General features: G+C 35.7%; 1 protein-coding gene across 1 annotated transcript in view; it reads right to left on the reverse strand.

The window, feature by feature from the left end:
- Positions 1-6390: 6390 nt before the first annotated feature.
- The window catches only part of STAM (signal transducing adaptor molecule), a 38210-nt gene continuing 22492 nt past the window's right edge, over positions 6391-22108 (reverse strand). Inside the window, exons 3-14 of the mRNA XM_033063998.1 lie at positions 20714-20789; positions 20533-20628; positions 19870-20016; positions 19503-19593; positions 18314-18506; positions 17890-17984; positions 16565-16653; positions 14899-14986; positions 13954-14008; positions 13471-13624; positions 12776-12951; positions 6391-11460 (exon numbers count right to left, since the gene is read on the reverse strand). Coding sequence (XP_032919889.1) covers positions 11208-11460; positions 12776-12951; positions 13471-13624; positions 13954-14008; positions 14899-14986; positions 16565-16653; positions 17890-17984; positions 18314-18506; positions 19503-19593; positions 19870-20016; positions 20533-20628; positions 20714-20789 — 1513 coding nt within the window. The 3' untranslated portion in view covers positions 6391-11207. The remainder of the gene's footprint in view (positions 11461-12775; positions 12952-13470; positions 13625-13953; positions 14009-14898; positions 14987-16564; positions 16654-17889; positions 17985-18313; positions 18507-19502; positions 19594-19869; positions 20017-20532; positions 20629-20713; positions 20790-22108) is intronic.

Raw genomic sequence — 22108 nt, forward strand, 5'->3', positions numbered from 1 at the left:
ATTCCTGGAGTTGCAATGAGCCTTTTCACTTTTTCCTCCATCTGCTCCTCTGAAACTGAACTTCAGGGCAGTGAGGCTCCAAGAGACAGAGAGTTTACCACCTCTTGTTGATGCAGTGTCTCCTGCACAAGACTTAGTGGGACAAAGATAAAGAGAAAACAAAAGTTTACTTTGTTCTCTTATGAAGTTTTGATGACATAGAAGGGGTGAGTCTAAGTCTGTAGATAGTAATTTCTGTGAAATTCAACAGTCTTGCCTTGAATTTTAAGAAGTTTTGCAAGAACTGCAAAGTTAATAAAATATGTACCAAAAAACATGTACAGCACTACATTACCCTGAAAAACCTGCCACCTTAAAAGTGCTGGATGAACCAGGACTGAAATTACTCAGGCCAGAAGCACCTGAGTAAGTGACTCGGATTCCATTTTTTGCTTGTTCGTGGTGCATGGCTCAGTCACCCCATGCCTCATTTCTCCAGTTTAAGACATGCTGATGTAGGCTCCTGGGTAGGACTATCAATACTTGCAAGACAATGGCAATTCCCAGGTGAGGTAGTTACACCATGATAAAACTTGTTTGCAGATGAAGCGATTAAGTACAATCATGAAAGCTTCCTTCAGAAGAGCAGGGAGCCAGGTGGGTCTCAAAATCACGTCAAAGACCAAAACAGAAGGCAGCAGCATCTGGGTCCTAGCTGAAAAATGTCCTGTCCAATATTCAGGGTACAATATTTCCACAGTATTTTCTGTGTTTTTTATACAATTTTTTTGCACCAGCAGTGGAGATCAGCCCTCACATATGTGGATATTGACAACACTGCTGGGCTGAGGAGCCTCATACAACCTCCCCATCTTTGCTACAAAACAGTCCTGTACCTCCTCCCTGACCAAATAGCAGCAGTTCTGTTACCAGAAGAATTTCATCTCCTGTTTTCATACAGATATAGATTATCTATAGGTGGCCTAGACTCCAATTTCTGTTGGTATATCCACAGATGAACATTTCTTAAGCAAGTCAAATTAAAAAAAAAAAAAAAAAAAAAAAGTAAAACCAAGCCAAAACCTCAAAACACAACTGGGAAAGAATGTTACCTAGAGGAAAGGCATAAGAATCCCAGACCAGAGCTTGGATTTGGTGCCTTTACTGGCACCTTGGCTAATAGCAGATCAGCCACAGTTGTGACTGATTTATTTTGATGCCTTATTTCAGTGGGAACTGGTTTCATTTGAAAATATGAAACCTAGATGTTAGTTAGACTGATTAAATTTTTGAGACTTTGTCAGTATCTTTTTTACAATTTTCCATCTCCACTATTTCATAGAAGAAACTTTTAAATATTTCAAATGACTTCTGTAATTTCAAGCACCATGACAGTCCTAGATAAAACAAACTAGTATTTCACTGACTAGTAGCTAGCTATGCTATCTGCATTTAAACCCAAGTTACCTCCACCAGAAATTAGATATCTGCAGCATTTAGTTCAGCACAAGAGAATCCTAGAGCCTTTCTGAAGGTAGAGCAGCAACTGTGCCATTTGTTATTTCGCCCAGAACAGTGTGTAGCTGCTCAGGCAGCCCCACTGTGGCAGCCTGCCAAGCAACCCAGACAGCAACGAAACAACAACTTCGTCCTCTCTGTGTTTCATTCTGACATTGTCACCTTATCTAAGCTTTCTGTAGAGTAATGGGCTTGAAATCATGAACAACTCAAAATATCTATATTTTCTGAGAGTGGCTTCCTTCTGCAGTACCAAAACATGACATTTGCTTTTTCTTCCTAAAATAAAAATACTCACTTCAGCTCTGTTCTACATGCAGTATTTTAATGGACTATTCTTCTTAGGAGTTCTGGCAGCTCTTCCTGCCTGTTATCTATGACCAGAAGTGAGCTGATCCATCAGTTTTCACAGGAAACCAAATCAGCAGAAGTCACACAGGCAGTGAAGCAGGATATAGTAAACCATGCTCCACATATACATCCCGCACTTCCTTTACACTTTTAAAGCTGAGATCCAAGTGGCAAACAGAAAACACAGGTATAGGGGGAAGAAAGCTGAAGAGCTTCATAAATCTTAAAACCTCATTCTCCCTACAAACTAGTCAGTGCAAATGTAAACAACTGAAGGTGAACATTAAGTGCTCAAGATATCACATGCCATTGGAGTCAGAACATGGTCCAAAAAGGCTTGCTTTAAACATCCTTAAATTTTGTTTGGTTTTTTAATTCTCCTGGGTGAGATGTTTAACTACTGCACCCAAAGCAGAAAACTTCTGTAAATCTCTTGAAATTACAGAACATGCCATAACTCTGATTTCACTCAGAGGCCTGGTTGACTTTTGACACAGACTTAAAATACTGCTTGGTTTACAGAAATTGAGGGTTTCTGTGGATGAATCCTCTCTATACAAAGCATATGTGTCCTCCTAGAAACAAAGCTTTAATAATAAAGATTCATTAATTTGCACAAAGTCTTCTTCCTTCTTTGTCTCTTCTAATTGCATCGTTCACTTCAAGTTTTCTCTTGCTTTTTTTCTTTCAATCTCTCCACCTTTCTCAATTCCTTGAGACCCTGCCCCATATATCATGCTAAATCAAAGAGAAGCCATATTTAGCTGTAAAGCACTAAGAACAGGGATTAAAAACATTTCATGATGGTCTCTTGCTTGTCATTGTTATTCTGAAGTAGAATATTACCTGAAAATTTTGACTACTACATTCCATGTTTTACCAGAGATACCTTCAACACTTGCCTCTTCTGTTCATTTCTGCAAGACAAACAAATATTACAAATAAAAAAGACTGAATACCTGTAACAAGCTATTGATAGCTTGTCAAGTCTAGTTTAGCTGAGGAATTCAGACAAAGTATTTCTGGGTAATTATGACAGACTGAATCTGTAGTCAAGATCCACTTAACAGCATAACATCCCTTACAGTTTTGCTTTAGGAGTCACAATAGCTGGAAGATTGAAAATCAGTGGGGGAAAGATTACTATTCATGCAAAGTATATGCCAAAAGTGACATCTGTATCAATACTTGAATACAGCATTCTCCTACCAAAGAAGGCAAAGATCCTTTCTTACCAACTTTCTCAAATGAAATGCAATCTCTTTAGTCTTGTGCTGCTGATCTTATGCAGAACTGATTATTATTCTTAATAGAAATTAACCTAAGACTATTGTACCTCAGGGGACAAGTTCTTTATTTTCCAAAGGACTTTGTAACCCCAGTGGAAAAAGAAAATAGAGACAATTTTTGATATTCTAATAAACTCTGTGTACAAGGCAGGATTAAATATTCTGTGAATATGTAGATAAGGCTACATCTGTCCTGAAGGATCCCAGAGTTTAAGAGGGAATCATGAAAGGGAGACTTTTTTCTGACTTTGTTGATAGGAAAGATTTTTAAGCCTACAGGATTTACTGTTGTGGAACATGCAGTAGGGTTGGTAATAAAAACTGGTTTGGCAGTGATCAGTCAGGAGATCATATTCCTTAATAGAGAAGTAGAACATTATAAAAATAAAATTGAACATATAGGAGGTCAACACTGTTTTTACCTGGCTGCTGCCTACATGTGAAACAGTATTGCAATGTAGTAACAGTTCTTAACAACAGTTAAGAACAGATTGTCCAGGGAAGTTGTGGATGCCCCATCCCTGGAATTCTTCAAGGTCAGGCTGAATGTGGTTCTGTGGAAGTGGAAGGTGTCCCTGTCCATGACAGAGGATTTGGAACTACATAATCTTTAAGGTCCCTTCCAACACAGACCATTCTATGATTCTGTGAATCTTGACAGGAACACAGAGTGTACGGCAAACTACTCATAAAATTTTATGATGGATTTACCACATATACTAGAGTATTTGTGTTTCTAAATCCTGCAGGGAATAAAATTAGCAAGTAGGAAGGAACTAGCACCATGTATCACTAAACAACTTGGAACCAAACTTTGGTCCTTTTTCCTCTAACAAGAATTTTTTAGACACCACCCATGATTTCTCTGAAAAAAAACCCAAACGGTTTATTTGAAAGTTTCGATAGCACATTTCAGTGAGATGCTTTGTTCTGACCCTGTGTTCAAACTCAGGTTCAGAGAACCATGACTTCTCTGCCATTTGCTAGAGACTTCCATTTGTTCTTATGTAAACCAACATATTTTTATAAAAATCATTGTATTACCTATAAATCATCAGGCCATATGATTTTTGTTGAAGGATTTGCTTAACCATTCTTCAGCAGCAGCTATAACAGTATTTCACAAGGCAAAGAAAAAGACTAATTTGGGAGAATTTTCACAAGTCTAAAAGCCATGAAAACCAAGGGAATTAAATGTTCACGTTCCTATAAGAAGCACAGTAAGTTGCAATAATCTGACACATAGACTGCAAAATAAAACACATCTGCATAATGCACAAATACCTGAGGATGAATGAGTCAACAGGGGTGAGCCATCACCACTGGCTACAAATAGATTCCAGTATGATTTCAGTAGCAGTCAGAGCATCAAACCAAGCTTCAAAACTGTGAGTGGTTCAAATACATATACGTCGAAGGACTCCATTCCTTGATATGTGTGCTTCCTGTAGCCGGAAAGTGGTAAACAGAGACAACTGACCAGTCAGAGTTTGTGCTATTGAGCAATGTCCCAATGATGACAGGCTCTGCTGAGCATCCCCCAGGTTCTTGCTGGATCCTGCTTTTCTATGAGGGTCCAAAGCACAGCTGCTAAGGCAGAGGATGTCACCAAGCCTGGGAGCATGAGGCATAGGCACCAAGCTGCACTGTCTGTTAGCAATCAAGGGTGCATGCATAAGGTCTCAAAACCCGTACTTAACAGTGTTAAGCAAAGTCAAAGCAAAATATTAGGTGCTACAATCATCACAATCCTTATATATTATATCAGAAGACTTTGCTAAAAATGCTCTAAACCTTTAACTCAAAATACGTATTTGCCTTTTTTAGCCCTATATGATTATCTGCATTACTGCGTGTTGCCCATGTTCACTCCCAGGGTTGACGTGAATTTTAGTACAAATAAGCCTTAATCAGTGGAAATTCTTACACAGGTTCTCTCACAATTGCTTAATTCTCATTTCTCACTTAAAACATAGATCACAGTCAGTATTGACAAAACCAGATTTGACTTAAAATAATCCAGAAATTTAAATTTATTGTGAGAGATAAAAATCTTTATCCTGCAACAGAGTAGAGTAAGACTTCAAAAACTAGCTACTGTGATAAGACAATTCATTAAGGTGTCCAGCTTCATAAATGTGATATGAAGTGAGCGCTATGAAGACATTGCATATGAACCAGTTCTTCAAAAGTTTAAGTTCGTTCCAGCTCCTTAAATACAGACTGACGCTTATATTACCTCATGCCCAGGTTCATGGCAACAGATTTACAATAAGCCTTAAATACTATGAAACAAACTCTCAAAAATCTATTTTCATCAAGGCATCTCAACAGAAATGCTTTCTATCTAAAAGAGACAGCCAGTAAAGCAAACTCAACATTAATTGCCCCTCTCTGTTCAAAAACAGAACAAGTTTCATTTCTATACAACCTGCAGGTCTTTTAGTTCTGTCACTTGAATATTCTCTTGAAAGACACAAATTATCCTACCAAACTCACCCACAATCACATTATCTCTTGTCCTAAGGAGTTTGGCTCACATTTTCAGGAAGAGACCCTTAGAACAGGGCAAAGTGATACTGCTGCCCACCGCTCCCAAAGTCCATGGTCTACATTGGTTTAAGCAAAAAAATTATGCTTAACATTGTTTTCAGAACACAGCATACAGCTGTCAAGTCTACTAAGCTTCAATTCTGACAGCATTTTAAGATTCATAAACCAGGTTTTAGCCTGATTTTCAAGACATTTCCCATCAATCAAAACACCAGGTTCTACACTACTTTGTGTTGCTGTCATCAGAAATGGAATTACTGTCAGGCTACCATAGAATCTACTTATTCACCTGTAACCAAATATCTACATGACAGTACAGACACTGTTGCTTCCATATGTTCTTTAAAGTCCCTTTAAAATACTCATTCTGTATTTACCAAAAGATAGAGGACATGCAGCATATTTGAAATAAGATCTACAATTGATTATTTGGGTTAGCTGAAGGAAATCCATGACATATTGTTTTAAAAAAGATAATATAATTTATGTGTAAGCATCAAACGGAAAAACCCACAAATCCTCCCCAACCAGATCAAATCCTCCCCAGCCAGATCAAAATCCCCACTTTCACCCCAACTGACACCAGAAAATTTAAGTACTTCTAACAGACCTTGCTTATTGTTTCTCTAAGACCTTCCAGCAAAATAAGTCCTTTTCAATTATTCTCCCATAAAATTTATAAATTGACTTTGCAACATAATCAACTAAATACTCCAACTTTAATATTTTGCATTCATACCAAAAACAATTAACAGTTTTTACAAATAGTGTTATTTACTAAAACAATTCTTGTACAACAGTGCAGTATATCTAAATATATACATATGCCAACATCAAAGGGAGCATCAAAACAAACAAAGCCAAACATAAATGCACTTTACTACTGTGTACACTTTATTAAAACCAAAGCAGACTGCAGCAGGTTTTTCTTTTTCATGACAAAGACAAAAATTATTTGGATTCCAGAACATGCAGGATAGAACAAAAACTCCTACCACCTTTTTGCCAAGGTAGCAGCATGAAAAGGGAACTTTAGATCTGCAATTTACATAGTAGCAAATGGAATGTTTTTAAATGCAACCATCCTAATTTAAGAAACAAGGCTTCAAAAATGTACATAGTGTTTTTTACATACTGAGGCAAAAGGTTCAAATGTCAAGGCTTTCTCCATGTTTTCCTATGGTGTTGGACAGTGTTTGTATGAAGGTCAATATTCACTGCAGCTGAAAACGAGAAAGGAAGAGCTGTAGTGTGGAGTTGATCAGCTTTACTAAGATTGAATAATAGAGTAAAAAATGATTCTGCCTGTTGTTGGCAATGGAGGTTTTTGTAATTTTTATCCCACCTTTTTCTTTAAAAATATCTCTTCAGGTTTTTAACTGGAAAAATTATGCTCCCTTGTTCTTCAAAACAGATACATACATGTTCTCCAGAGGAAGGTGCAGTTGTGTAATTCAAAGTGCCAGTGTAGCTGCTCTAATTAGAGATGTCTTTTTTCATTCTGTGAAGCCCAGCAGAGAAGGAATAAAGTAAGACCTTTGTATATAAAGACTGCACAAATATCTTTGAAATAGAAGTGAAAAATTAAGTGATATTAGAGAAAATAACAAAAAAATTGGAGAATGAGGTATTAAGCAGTGTAAATCTCATGTTCCTGCCATCTAGAGGAAATCTGAGAAGTAGCAGCCTAGATTCAATCAGCAAAATATGTACATGGTATTAAAAGCAAACCTATGTCTGTTACATCTAACCATTTGAAATCTGGCAAAATTTTCTGAAGTTCAGATTTATTTCAGTTCCTTCTGCCTCAAAATTCATGAAGAGTAACTGTACCATGAAGGCAGTATGCTGCTCCACACCTTTTGAAAAGTCTGCAGGAATTTTGGTATTTTGCTCCTTTTTACTGCTGTCTCTATGTGCTTTGGTCAATGACATTACAGACACATCTACACAGCACCAGTTAAAAAGAGGTGGGAAAATACACTGTGACTGTTTCTGCAGCTGCACACTCTGGAACACACTGCCATGACATTAGTACAGAAAATTTTAACATAGTATCCCAGTATTTTTCCTGGGAGGTTTTACAGTAAATCTTGACAGCTTTGTCATGCCCACATAAATTGAGATGATACAAATGGCTAAAAAAATTTTGCTCATAGAAGTGAAATGCACAGAAGGCACTTTCCAGAGTTTGCTCCAGTTCATGCTAACCAAGCCACTGAAATATCCCTTCCATAGTTAATTAGCATTTTTGTATTCCTTAATGAAAGGGTTAAGTAAAAAAGGGTTATACAAAATATCTTGAACATATTTAAGCCTTAAATTGACAATTTACATGTAAAGAAACAAGACATTAAAAAAATCGGGTCTTTTTATTGGACCATGAATAGCATTTCCAATGATTCCTTACTTTCAAATAGTTTACATTCTAACACTTTATTTAATTGCTAAAAAGCTTTTCCACACTGTAGATATGTGTGCACTTTCCCCTGCTCACTAACGTTTCGGTGTTCAATACCATAGTAAGGTAGAACATAAGTGAACTTGGTCAAAACAATGCATAAACAAGGAATATGAGAATAAATCATAGCAGAGAAGCACCAGCAATGGCATCTCCAGGTTCACAGTAACAAACAAGCAGAGAGGAGGTGGACTGAAGTATCATTTCTAAGCTATCAGAGAATATGAGAGGACGACTGCAGGAATTCATGAGATGACAGCATCTAGCAAAGTAGAAGGTGGCATCACTTCAGAGTATTGAGCATACAGGGCACAACCAAGCAGGAAGATATTTTCTGATAAGAAAAATCAACATGGAACAATACAGCTCCAAATTAAATTTAATCTGAAAATTCCACATAAAATGGAAAACGTAAGTTGCAACAGAAACACTATGACTTGGAACCTAAAATTACAGTGACCTACTCCACCAGTTGTAGACAATGGACTCTGATTCAAAGTCAACTAGAATTCCCAGCCTGCTACAGGAGATCCTTTAGAGCAGAAAAGCATGAAGAAAAATAGAAAGTGTCTATCTTTTTTTACAACTTTGTTTATACTGAATTTAAAGGGGCACTGAATTTTAGAAAGTGGAGTTTTTTTTGTCATAATGAACATGAAAGGTGATTTTCATTTACATAGAAACAGATGAATGGTCAAAATAAGCAAGTCGGAGAGCAGAAAAACTGTGATACACACAAGGCTCAAATGAAAAACCAGGATCTAGCATTTCTTTATATCAAGGAAAACCTTCAAGAAATTTTAAAAATGTGACAAATTACTAACAAAATGTATTTTTTCTGGATCATTTCTGTACAGAAGTTCCACCTGTCCGTATTAGGGAACATGTGGCACAACACAGGAAAATCTAAGAATTTTATATCAAAAAGACTAGCTTGATGCTTCAAGTTTCTCCTTGAATCAGGGACTAAGAACAATGGAATAAAAAATTATTTTCACTTTTGTATAAATTATACACTTCAACACACATTGAATATCTGATTTTGGAATAAGATACCTAATGCATACAGAGAACACTATCTAAATTATACTACAAGTCCTTTCTAAAGACATCACTTCTTCAATCCATACAAAATAATCCATGACAGTATGTTGGATTATTATTCTCTCTTTAGTATTTCCTTTCAAATTCCACAGGCTTTTGTGATGACACCAAGTATTGAAATAATTAATGACAGTTTGCAAGGATGCTTAAAAATTTTAGAGAAAACAAATATGTGAAAATCCTAGCATTAGATCAACCAGCTGGCTAGAACATCCCCAACTGGAACAGGTCAACCATGGGCATGTTTTGTAACAACCTGTCAGAAGTTATGCAAAGCAGTCATCTGAAAGTATCTGGCAAAACGCTGATGTCAATTAAATAGTGAAACAAAGGTTAGGTAATTGTGAACAGATGCAGAAGTATATGGGATAACAGAGCTCATTTTATAATATAATGTACAATTGCAACATTTAATTCCAGAAGCATCACACTAAAATACAGTACACAAACCAAACAACTTCTGACATACACACAGGACTAAAAGCAGATCTGGTGTTGAAGCCATCTAGTACTGCTGTAGTGGAATTAGAGTTGCTAGAAAAGACGAAACCAGGATGCATTACTAGATGGAATAGAAATGCAAAGTAACAACAGTCTTTGTACGAGAAACTCTGCTCAAGCACACCTGAAAATGCTGCCTTCCATTACCACGTTTCTTTTGCAGCACCTCATCCACAGAAAAAAAATACCATGCTTTACAAAGCATGTGGCTAAGTTACTGAGGAACACGAGAGTTTAAAACAGGCTAATGCATGTTGCTGCAGAAGAGAATTTAAAGTAACCTAAAAGTGGATTTAGATGAGATGCCTCATAAACTATTCAAACTATAGAAGGGCTAATAAATGGTACAACTGGAAATTGAAACAGACATTTAAGGCAGAAGTGTTTGTGTTAGAACAGTAAACAGAACAAATTGCTAAGCAAGGCCACAAGAGATAAAATGAAGCCCTGAAGGTTTGTTCAGCAAAGTGATTTACATGTCCATAATTCTCCATGTTCTAATAAAGAAGACTTGAATAAAATAGTGTAATTCATGTGGTGTGTCCAGTTTAAAACTCCATTGTTTCTTTCAAATCAATTCCTCTGTCTTTCTTTGGTGTTATCTCTACCAACACACAGAGTTCCGGTTTGCACTTTAAAAAAACAACTTGGAAAAATAAATTACATGATAAATGTAATATGATAAAATGCAAGATCCTGATCTGTTTCATGGTCCCATGATAAGTTAGCAGCCTCTGAATGGTAGTTTTAAGTTAGTAATTATGTCTGAAGCAGAATCATAATTTGCTGTTATCTCCCCAAATAATTTTCTAGTTAACAAGTTTACTTTGGTAGATAAGCTATCTAATAGTCATGATACATTTGTGTTCAATTCAAGAAGTAGTGAAACTTGTCTAAGTTTGTAAATTCATATATAGACCTTAGCTTGTAATTGTAACCATGATATGCAGAATTGCTGTTTTTCCTGCATTGGAAAAAGACATTGCATCTGTCTTAAAACTAGACATGAAACATGGTTGTCAGTTCATGATAAAAATAAAATAGTAAAGCAAATTATTTTTAAACATTGTGTTAAATATATTCACATGACCACGACAGTTATACGAAATGGGCACTACTGCAATCATACACTATATGTACATAACATATATGCCACAACAGTTTGCAATGGTTGAGTTTTCACAAACTAGCCAATTTAACCATACATAAATAATCTTGTACCAGTTTTTAGGCATTTTAAAAGGAATTAAATTTCCTAAATATATCAGTTCCTCCGCAAAATTAAAAAAAAAAATCCTAAAAAGTCAGTGCAAATTGAACTTGTTCACCAAGAGAAATTCTTATTAAGCTGAGGATAAACAAAGTTTAAGAGACTAAATGAAGAAACTCATAGAATCACCAACTGCCTTTAGCAGAGGTTAAAGAAGATTAGAAATCAGAAGTCCTGGATCCTATAGCAGAGCCTTCTGTGAGTAACTATGTTGTGGCTGTTGAGGTGGTGGAGGCTGTGGTTGTTGTGGAGGTGCTTGCTGACTGCCTGCTGTCTGTGGCAGAGCTGTAGGTGCTAAGTTATAGTTTGGCACCTGGGACATATTAGTTCCAGCATTCTGATAAGCAGCAACATCAGCGGTACCAGGTGGTGGACTGTACACTGAAGGTTGGTTAGAGTAGGTAACAGAACCAGCAACAGAACCAACCATTGCACTGAAAAAAAAGAAACAAACAAAAAAGAGAGAAAAAATAATTAAAGTAGAATTAACAAACAATTTACCAACAGAACAGTAAAACTGTATTTCTTCTTCAGTTGTTCTATTTATAAACACAAAAATCTAACTCTGGACACATTGCATATTTAAAACTGTAGCCAAATAGTACTCCCATTGAAACTCAAACACACTCCTCTGACTTAAACATACAATAGATACTCCCCATGGATTTAAAGCAAGACCTTTAATCTCTACTTCTGTTTTATTTTAAGGTGCAACATAGAATACCATCTATCTTCCATTCTGTTCATGAAAATAAACAAAACCCAACAAACAGTTTTAAATGGCAAAACAAGTCAGATGAATATGCAGAAATTCACTTTACCATTGTATGCTGTACTATCCCAAATTAATACCTTTGAGGACAAAGACTGACAAATACATTAATGACTCAAGATAGATGTCTCTCTCAGCTTGTTAGAATTTATTATAAGCCACACTTCCGGGTGTTGGCAACTTTTTGTTCTTTCTCCATATATAAGCTGCACCTGATTGCAAGCTGCACTTCTGGGTTCGGACCAAAATTTTAGTCAAAATGGTGCGGCTTATAATAGTGAAATTACTGTACTTTCCACAGAGAGTTAACAAAAACAAAAACCCAAACAAACAAAAACCAACTAACAAAATCCCCAAACCTTTCCACAATACAGGAAACTTAACCAAAACTTAGCATCTTTGGCCATCTACCCAATGAAGAAAGCCTCTTTTAGCTTCTTTATTTGGGTAAGCTGTATAAGCTTTAGTAAGTAATCATAGCCCATTAACTTCTTTCCCAAAATAAGCAGAATTCTTCCCATTCTTCTGTGGTAAAATATTTGACAAAGGAACAGTAGAATATACACTCTCAGGAATTACGCAGAGCCAGAGAGAGCTGCAGATAATCTTCAATGTTAAAAGTATATTAAAAGTTACTGCTACTACTATATCATGTCCATATAATTTTCTCTGGTTTATATAAAAAAAGTATAGAGCTATATAAATTACATATTTCCTATACAGAAAACTTAAAATTAGATAAAATTTTTAAAAAACCCCAAAACAAAAACAAAACAAAAACAAGAAAAAGCAAACAAACAAAAAAAACCCTTAAGTTTGTCAGGAATTTTTGCCAAATACATGACACCAATAATAAGCACTCTGGAAACAATTCCACTAAAGTATCTTTCAGTCATATTAATAATTATATTTCTGTAATTTTAAAAAGAGTCTGTTTAAATTGATTTAAACTTGAATAGAAAAATATTTAAAATTACTTTGTGTAAGACGTCTGTGCAGGCTGACCAGGAATTACTGAGCTGGCAGATGGAGTAACTGTGCCTTGGCTGAGAGAAGGGAGCTGCTCTGGAGGAAGATTGTAACCTTGAATGTGGCCCATCTGTGCACTCCCTGCCACCAAATATGCATTACCTTGAGTTTGCCCTGGATAAACCTAGGAAGTTAAATAAATATTAAAAATAAAATACAGGAAAATTTGTTATTTAATATCCAACTTCAGAACTTAAACACATCCTCTCAAATATTTTAGTTTCCTTTTTTTTTTTAAAATATCCAGGAAGAGCATTTATCATTTAAATTACTGAAGTTAAAAATGGTAATTCTTTCACAGCATTATTTTCATGTCAAATTATCTGTGAGTACATGTGGAGAAATTGTACTCCTTTGGTTGATTATTTTCTTTGATCCACTATGAAAAGCCCTAGCAGTTTTGTTTTTTAATTTGATGCAACTTAAAGGCCAGGATGGGCTTTTTCCTTGATCAAAAGGAACTGAACAGAAAAACACTAAAAGTGTTAGAACGCACAAAAGGAGAGCACCCAAAGCTTTTAGATGAAAACAAACATTTTTGGTTTTATTTTTTGACATACTGTGCAAAAAAACCCAAGAGAAAACACTGCTTAGTCAGCATGAATTTGATAAGCTCAATGGCTATTAAAGGTTACATCCATACCTGAGAGCCAGAAACACCAGATGACTGCATGTAATACTGCTGGTTTTGTAGTTTTGCGTACATGGAATACATTGGGTCCTCATTCATCAATTTGTTATATAAAGAAAGAGCCTCCATTGCTTTAACATTGAGTTCTGAAAGTTCTGAATGTTTCCTAGAAAAGATATTTTACAGTTCATTCTACCATTTAGATAACTTTAGTATAGGACAGAGAAAACAGAGTAATTTCATGAGGTTTGTTAAGTAACATTTTCTTATTGTGAAGTGATGCCTGACAAGTGCCAGAGAGTCAAATGGTACAACACTATAAATTATTATGTGATTATGGGAAAAAAATCCTCAGACGTCTTCTCAGAGAAACTACTAATAAATACACTTTTTTTTGCCAGAATTCACAGATATTAAGATATTTTCAAGTAATAACTCTGGTATTTCTAAGAATGAATTTTAATTTCAGTCAATGCACATGACATTTCTTTTTACCTGTCTATATCTTCCAATTTTTCATCTATGAGAGGTCCCATCTGGTGGCACATTGCTAGAATAGAAAGACATTAAAATATATCAGAGTAATAACATTTCTATACTGCAAAGTCAGAAAGCAATAAAAAAAATAGAAATAGATACTAGCTCATTTTTTTTTTTTAGTTAATGACTATAACCTGTATACCAAAAAAATTTTAATAACAGAGGTAGCATCATGAACAATTTAAGAACGAGATCCAGCTAAAGTTTTCAGTAGTGGTACAATTTTAAAAGTATATTTTAAAATAAAAGTCTGGTATCATCTGAATTGTCAGTTTAAGCCTATGTTCTGTCTCATAATTGGTAAGTTTCCTTTCTTCCTTTCCCAAATTCCATTCAAAAAATTTTTGTGCATCTATGAACCTAGGTAAAATAATCTATAATGCCTCTATGAAGAGGTAGTCAGAACAATTTGATACTAAAAGAGTAGGATGATTTGTAGCACTCCATGAGGTATTTGCTCCTCCAGAAATACACATGCAAGTGAAAAGCATGTGGGACACCCACAGGTCTATTCTAAACCTTCACAGCATTTCTGCTTCCTCTCATGGAACCTTCCTGACACTCCTTTTGCCACTCATGCTGTGCTACTCTACGAAGGAAAAAAATAATGGATGAATATGATTGAAGTAAGTATCTACGTGTCTTGAAAAGCAAAATAATATAGAAAACAGTTTTCTTTAGAGAAAAGTAGACTTTTTTTAAGTTAACATTTTGAACTTTGGTCTCAGAGATGTGGGAAACAAGAAGTGAGAAGATAATTATGGCTCAGGCACTTTTCTCAGGCATGCTTCTCACATGCACATGAAGTTGAAGTAGTTTCAGCTTAGTTTCAATTTGTGTTAATACTGAAAATTACCAGTGGGGAAAACAACAATGAAAAAGCTCATTCCTTTTTGTTACCCTCAAGATGAAGCAATTCTGGGAGGTCTGGCTGGTCATCAGATGGATCAGCACTTTGTAACATCTGCAAGAGTTGGTCCATTTTATCCTAGAACACAAATTGTATAATTAGGGCACATGTGGCAGCAAGGGAATTAGCCCTTTCAAGACAGTAAACTAAAGCAGCTGTTCTCAACAGCCATTTTGATCTCTTGGCACTTGAGAATCAACTAGATTTACTTTAAGGAAATACAAATGATACAAGCTACTTTACAGGAATGGAGATGCTTGAACTAGAAAAAGCCATATGAGAAAAAATAGTGGTAACAAGCGGAACGTGCAGAATACTCCTTTAGTCCTACAAGTCCTTCTGAACATGTATTATTTTCTGAGCAATTCCTATTTTTCCAGCCTGGTTATTACATACACAATACCACCACCTAGTGGGATTAGTGGAAATGTTTTAACATTGAGGGAGTACTTCAAATTCAATGAAAAGCAATTTTAAGTGCATGAAGCCTATTTAGTATATGAGCCATGTCATTACCAATGTAAATGGAAGTGTTGTTTTAAGATGATGTTTGGAGATATTTCAGGATTTACTTCAGAGTAAGTCAAGCTTAAATAAGGAGTTCAAGTGCAACTCTTTTATAATAAAATTATCAAAGGTTAGAAAACAAACAGGCATAAATTCTTTGAAAAATGTGTCTTGGAGTAGACTATATTGGTTAAAGTACCAAAAACATTACATGCAAACTATTTTTAATCATTTATTAGCTGAACACTATCAAATAAATAGCCTTTTTCACACAAAGTTATATAGGTGGAATGAAAGTAGAAAATAACACCATGTTTTGTCCTCCTTAAACCATGGAAAAATGGGGAAAAGTCAAATTAACTACTTCCTTAAAAATTATACTACGGCAAATTTAAAAACAAAAGAAGATACTAAAACAAAAATCAACCATGGACTCACTGAAAACAAAACCTATAAGGCACTCAAGGCAGGCCTCAGATAATCTATTTCAGCAAGTTACAAACTACTATCTCTTGAGGAGAAGTTTTTGAGGTGGGACTTAAATAGGACTTCAGGAAGGCAGTAACTTATTTCTCATTTCAAAAAACAATGACAGAACCCAGGTTGAGGGGGAAAAAAAAAAAAAAAAAAACAGGGGAAAAACTTCCCGGACTGAATGTTCCTGGAAACCCTACAGGATCTCACTGTGATGAGATTGTAAATATCTTACTAAATATTACTTACAGAGGAACAGAATTTCAGACTTTTCTGGGACAGAAAAAGATCTTTCTGTCTGAGGATAGAAAGTGGTGGTTATCCGGGAAATAAATCTAGTGAGTAGTCAAGATGGGGATCTCTATGGTATCCTGAATTACTTTACGCAAAATTTGAAAGCAGATGTGCCACTCAACATTAAGATTCTAGCTTGGAGGTAAACAGATGTACAACATCCGAGTAAGGTCCTAAACGGAACGCAGTTCCAAATTCAGTTTCAGAAATTTCTAACTATTTCCTTCATTCCTTCAAGACTCCTAAACAAAAGAGAATACTGCAGGTTCTTTTTATTACTTAAACAAAACCTCTCTTTCCAGTCTCTTTTTATCATATTTTTGAAGTATGCTCTGTCCCAGTAGAGCATTTAATACCAATTAGTATTTTTACCATACTTACTTCATCAATATAAACTGGTTCTGGCTCAGGTTCTATTGTCTCTACTTGAACTTCATCACTGAACTGCACTGTTTTCTTCTCTGTTTTCACTGTAAGATAAACAGCCGGATTTAATTTTACAAAAGAAAAAGTTAACAATGGCATAAGTATTATATAACTAATATATTGGCTAGTTCCTTGCATTTGAAAGCTGTACCGTGAAAATTTTAAAAATAAGTATCTTGTTGACGTTTGAAAGCCACAGACCTAAATATTTTCCTATCTGTAAACCACATTATAAAAAAACAGGTCAGTTCACACAAGCTCAGCAGAAACATGTTCTAGCAAGTAAATGGCTTTATCATAGTCTCCCTGTACATAATAAACATATTAAAAAGTCATCAGGATAAAAGACTCAGAAAGAGTGATTAGAAACAATAAGGCTAGCAAGTAAAATTTAAGATAAAACTGATAAAATAATCTATGACAAACTAAGCCCTCTTTTCTCCAGAGCAAAGTACACAACTGAAAGGTCTCAAGTTTCTCTATTCCTTCTTCACCAAATACTACATGCAAAGCATCTCATTCCTATGTAGTGGAGACTAGCACAAAAAAGCTCTATATTTAGCAGAAAAGCCAAATACAACTCTCATCATACACTCTTATTAGATAGTCCTAACACAGCACAAATTACTGCTACAGCATGTAATTCTGCTGACCTGCTCATACTTGTAGCACCCTCAAATTGAGATCACAGAAGATTAATCTTGCAAATCCATGAGAATCACAGAAACCAGCTCTAGAATCTTGAAGTCTTGTCTAATAGTTAATATTTTATTAATATTTAAAGTAGATTGGATGGATATAAATAGATACAAGTAAATAAACTGCATGCAGGAAATTCCTCTGTCCACAATGCCCATGTTCATACCTACAGTATGTGGGGTTTCTTGAACTGTTTGAACAACACTGATAATCTGTCTCCAAGTCCTATCTGGCATGGGGCCTTCAGTTTCATCTTGATTAGATATGGACCATTGCAAGTGGACAAAAAGGCAATTTGGAAAAAAACTACTGCTGCCCACATTTATCTAGGTGCCAGTGGAGTGATCCCATGAGTCTCAAAGAGCCTGCTGACAAAAGCAGCAGCACACAGCAGCATTTTTCAGCAGAAGACAGTTTGAGCAACCTTGGTCTGACCATTGTTTGTGATAGCATAGGAAGGGCTCTTCTGTTTTACTTCAATTATCACATTAACTTGCAAGTGAACTCCATCATAAGGCAAAGGAAATCACCCATTGATATAGCAGGGTTAAACATATATACATAAATGTAATGCTACTTACTCATTTCAGGCTCAGCAGAAAGATCAGCTGTTACAAAATTAGATGGAAACAATCCTATACCCTGATGAGTTTCACCTTTCCACCAATTTGGATCACTAAAGATTAAAAAAAATAAATAAATAAAGTGTCCATACATCAGAAATTCCATACTCAACATGGAACTTTCCAGGAATTGCAAAATAAAGGCTTTTACATTACTATCACATAAATATAATTTGCATATATGCAGAAATCTTTACACAAGAATTTTTATGCAAATACATTTATTTGTCAAAAATCTAGAAGATAATAAAATAAAGTATTAATACAAAAATATGTTTCCATTCATTGTATTTCAAGGTATGCTTCTACACAGAAGATATAATTATTTCTAATTAATTTTTACAGTTTAAAAAAATTCTAGTAGGCATTCTATATAACTTACCTGTCATCAAGGATAGTTATAAGTTCTCCAGCTTTAAAAGTTAGTTCGTTATCTTCAGCAGCCTCAAAATCGTAGATTGCACGGACCTTTCGGCCCTCGTGTTTGTGGTTTGTTAAAAGGCTTGAGGTGCTTGGATACAAACTGGAAAGTGTTGTTTGCTGCTGCCTTTGTTCTTTTAGTGACAGCTCAATAGCTACAAAATAAGAGTTACTCAGATGAAAATTCCTTATAAAAATGGGTTGATTGATATTAAAATTTAATTCTGTGAAAACTTTTATTATCATTCTATTGCTGTTGCATTTTAATGACTTTCTGTCTTTCTCCTAGAATTAATGGTAAATAACAGAGAGTAGAATTCTGGCTATGGATTTACTGAGGCTTCCAACATGGACAGGATAAATAAACAGCATTTAAGCACAAATAGACTAACTCCACAAAGCCATCCAATTTTTATTATTATATTATTATTATTACAATTTTGAACAGATGTAAAATATTTACATTCTTACATCTTACATCATGTTGAACTTTTCTAGCTTACTTGAGACATTAAAAAGATACTGCTGTTCCAAAGCACACTGGTTCTCTGTTAGACAGGAGCCTTTAGCCTGGATTCACAGAATCAGATTTGCACAGATTGGCTGAGGTTGGAAGGCACCTCTGGAAGTCAGCTGGTCCAACCCCCTGTTCATGCAGGGCCACCACAGCTGACTGCCAAGGACAACTTTTTAATATCTCTAAGAATAAAGACACCATGACGTGCCTGGAAAAGCTGTGCCAGTGCTTGGTCACCTTCACAGTAAAGTCCCTCCTTAATTCATAATTAACAAAATTATTTTTGCTTAAACAAGCAAAAATTTGCCCCTTCATTTTTTTTCCTCCCTATCATTCCCTGAATAATTTCACATTTCTGGGTCATTTTCAATTAAGCTTGACTGAGCAGTTTCACTCATAATAAACTCAGCTCAAGGTTGTAGAAAAAAACAATCATATTTAAGAAGGGGCAGGGTAGACACAAACATTATGAAACTCATGCAGATATGCATGACACAGATCTGTTTAAAAGTAGGCCTTGGAGAATTGACTACTGAAGAAACCATTAGCAACACATACAGTGTTACTGAACACAATGGCTAATGTTCATTTAAATAAATCAATATGCATCATGTCAGTAAATAAATGTACTCACCTTTAGCTAAATCCTCCTCTTCCTTTTTGGTGGCTACTGTGCCAGGATCTTTGGCAACTAGAGCTGGACTTGCTTTTGCCTGTTCAGCAGCCTAGCCAAAAGTAAAAGATATAAGATATAAAGACATAAGATATAAAAATGAAAATCTGACAGTGCATTAAGTTCACAATTTTGCTTTGTATTCATCTACTATATAAAAAACTAAAGTAATTGAGAGCATTTCACTCCTCAAAGAAAAGTTTTACTAAGGTAGTTTTCATTTTGTTTGCCAAACATTCTAGAATTCAAGACTACAAACGCTAAAATACAGAGCTGAGGATAAAAACAATTTGCGACACACTCTGAGAACCACAAAAATCAAATGTACCTGTGAACCAATAGCTGGGAAAGTAACTCCTTGTTCCTTGAGATTTTTTATCATAGCAGATATTAAACTAAGCTGTGGGTCATTCTTGAATTCATCAGTCCATTCCACCATAAGGGCTTTCAGCTTTTCACAAACTTTTGGATGACCCTGCACAGACAGTAGAAACTAGTTAAACAATATAGAAATCTGATCTTGATTTCAAGCGATTGCATGTTATATAAAACAAATATATAAATTCTTTTGTAGTCAAGTTTAGCACTCAGTATTTATTAGAAAGGGAGAATAGTACATCAGCATTATGTGTGTACCAGTACAGTCTGTGCTATGCCCCAAATAGAATAAGGTTACACAGACACTCTGTTTTATCTCCATGTCATCACATCTGTATTTAGCATTTTACTGATATTATTTAAAGTGAAAATAAAGTAGTTTATTTATAAATTAATACACCACACCTCCCCCAAACAGAATACTTTTGTTAACTAGTATGAAGTGGCATTCAGGAAGTTCTGAGAGCCACAGCCTTTACAGTAATCTTCTCTCCTTCCCCTCTTCCACCTTTCCAGTCCTCTGAAAGTAGATTCTATTCCACCTACAGATTACCCCAATTCTTTATCTAAATTCATCTATAGGTGAAACATATAAATCAATGCAATACATTACCTTATTCAACACATTGCTTACTTCACTGGCAAAATCTCTTGAACAGACTTCTAAATGAAAGATTTTACCACAGTTTGATACACATGCTCCTAGAAGCTAATGAAAGAAAGATTAAAACTTAGAGATTTTTTTGCAATGTAACTTTTCAGGAAGAAAATTAACTACATTAAAAAGAACCTACTGTTAATGCTTGCATAGCAACGTGTGGGTCTTTATGGTTCACTCTCTTCATAATAGAGCGGAGGCAGTCTTTAGGCCTAAAAAACACAAGATAGCTTTAAAAATATGTAATTGAATGAACATTTCCTATTGCACACATAACAATGCTTACAACATTAACAGAGAGATCGCCTGAATGCCATAAATTATTTATTAGTTTATATTTCAAAACAACAACATTTAAAAATAAACAACATAAACAGTTGTAACCATTTCAATCTGTAGGATTTGTAGCTCTCTTAATTATCAAAACCTCCCAGTAATTTATATTACCTCTTGTACTTCAAGCAAATTACTGTAAATGCTCCAGAAATGCAATTAGAGAACTTAAATTCTCTGTACTCCATGTACCTACTCCTCTATATTTCACATATATATGCAAAAACATTTCCTTACATACTGATTTACCAACACCCTTTTGCTACTTTTATTTTTAATTACCACCATGTTCCCCAGAGTTACTTTTAATCTACAGAATAATATTTATAAAAAAGACATAAACAACCAATAATTAAAAAAACCCAAAACTGTTAGACAATTGTTGGGGGTTGGGGGAGTTTTACTCTTCCTCATTTGTGGAGAATTTTTCCCATTATCATGCTAAGGAAGTTGGCCGGGTGGCTCTCCCAGCTTTTAATTGCTCAAGACAAAAGGGATGGGGTGGGACTGTCTCCCTCCCTCAATCACTGGCAGGGTTTGGGGGTCTGGGTGGCTGGTCACTTTTTCCTTCCTTGGGACACTCTCACCAGTCTGAATGCCGAGGAGAGAGGTTTCTCTGCAGTTGGATTGGCCCAGCACCCTGCTCTGCTACAGCCTCCTGCCTCGGAGATCACTGCTGAGCACCGGGACCCAAACGGTGAACGGAGTCTTCCTCCACCCTTCTCCCACCTGGGACACGGCCCTGCTGTCTCCTGCTCCCTGCTCCCACCTGCTGCTGCCACGGCTGCGAGGGGCCCTGCCCTGGTCCCCACCGGGACCCGTGCGGAGGAGAAGAGTGTCTGCGTCTAGAAAAGGGACTGGGACTGAGTTATTTGTTCTGTTTTGCCGCTGATTTTCATAGCTGATGTTGTTCTTGTTTGTCTTGTAGATATCAGTAAAGAACTGTTATTCCTAAATCCATACCTTTGCCTGAGAGCCCCCCTTAATTTCCAAATTATAGTAAACTGGGAGGGAGGGGATTTTCACTCTCCATTTTAGGAAAAGCTCCTGCCTTTTTCTTGGCAGTAGCTGTCCCCCAAACCAGGATCACAATCTACATCAAAGTCTCAAAACAATTAAATACAGAATTTAAGTCTTACCTACGTTGTGGTAGACAGAAATAACATGAAAAGAATTTGAAACGGGATTTCAGAGTCTA

This window comes from Catharus ustulatus, chromosome 1 (assembly GCF_009819885.2).
Source record: "Catharus ustulatus isolate bCatUst1 chromosome 1, bCatUst1.pri.v2, whole genome shotgun sequence".
NCBI classification, from domain to species: Eukaryota; Metazoa; Chordata; class Aves; order Passeriformes; family Turdidae; genus Catharus; species Catharus ustulatus.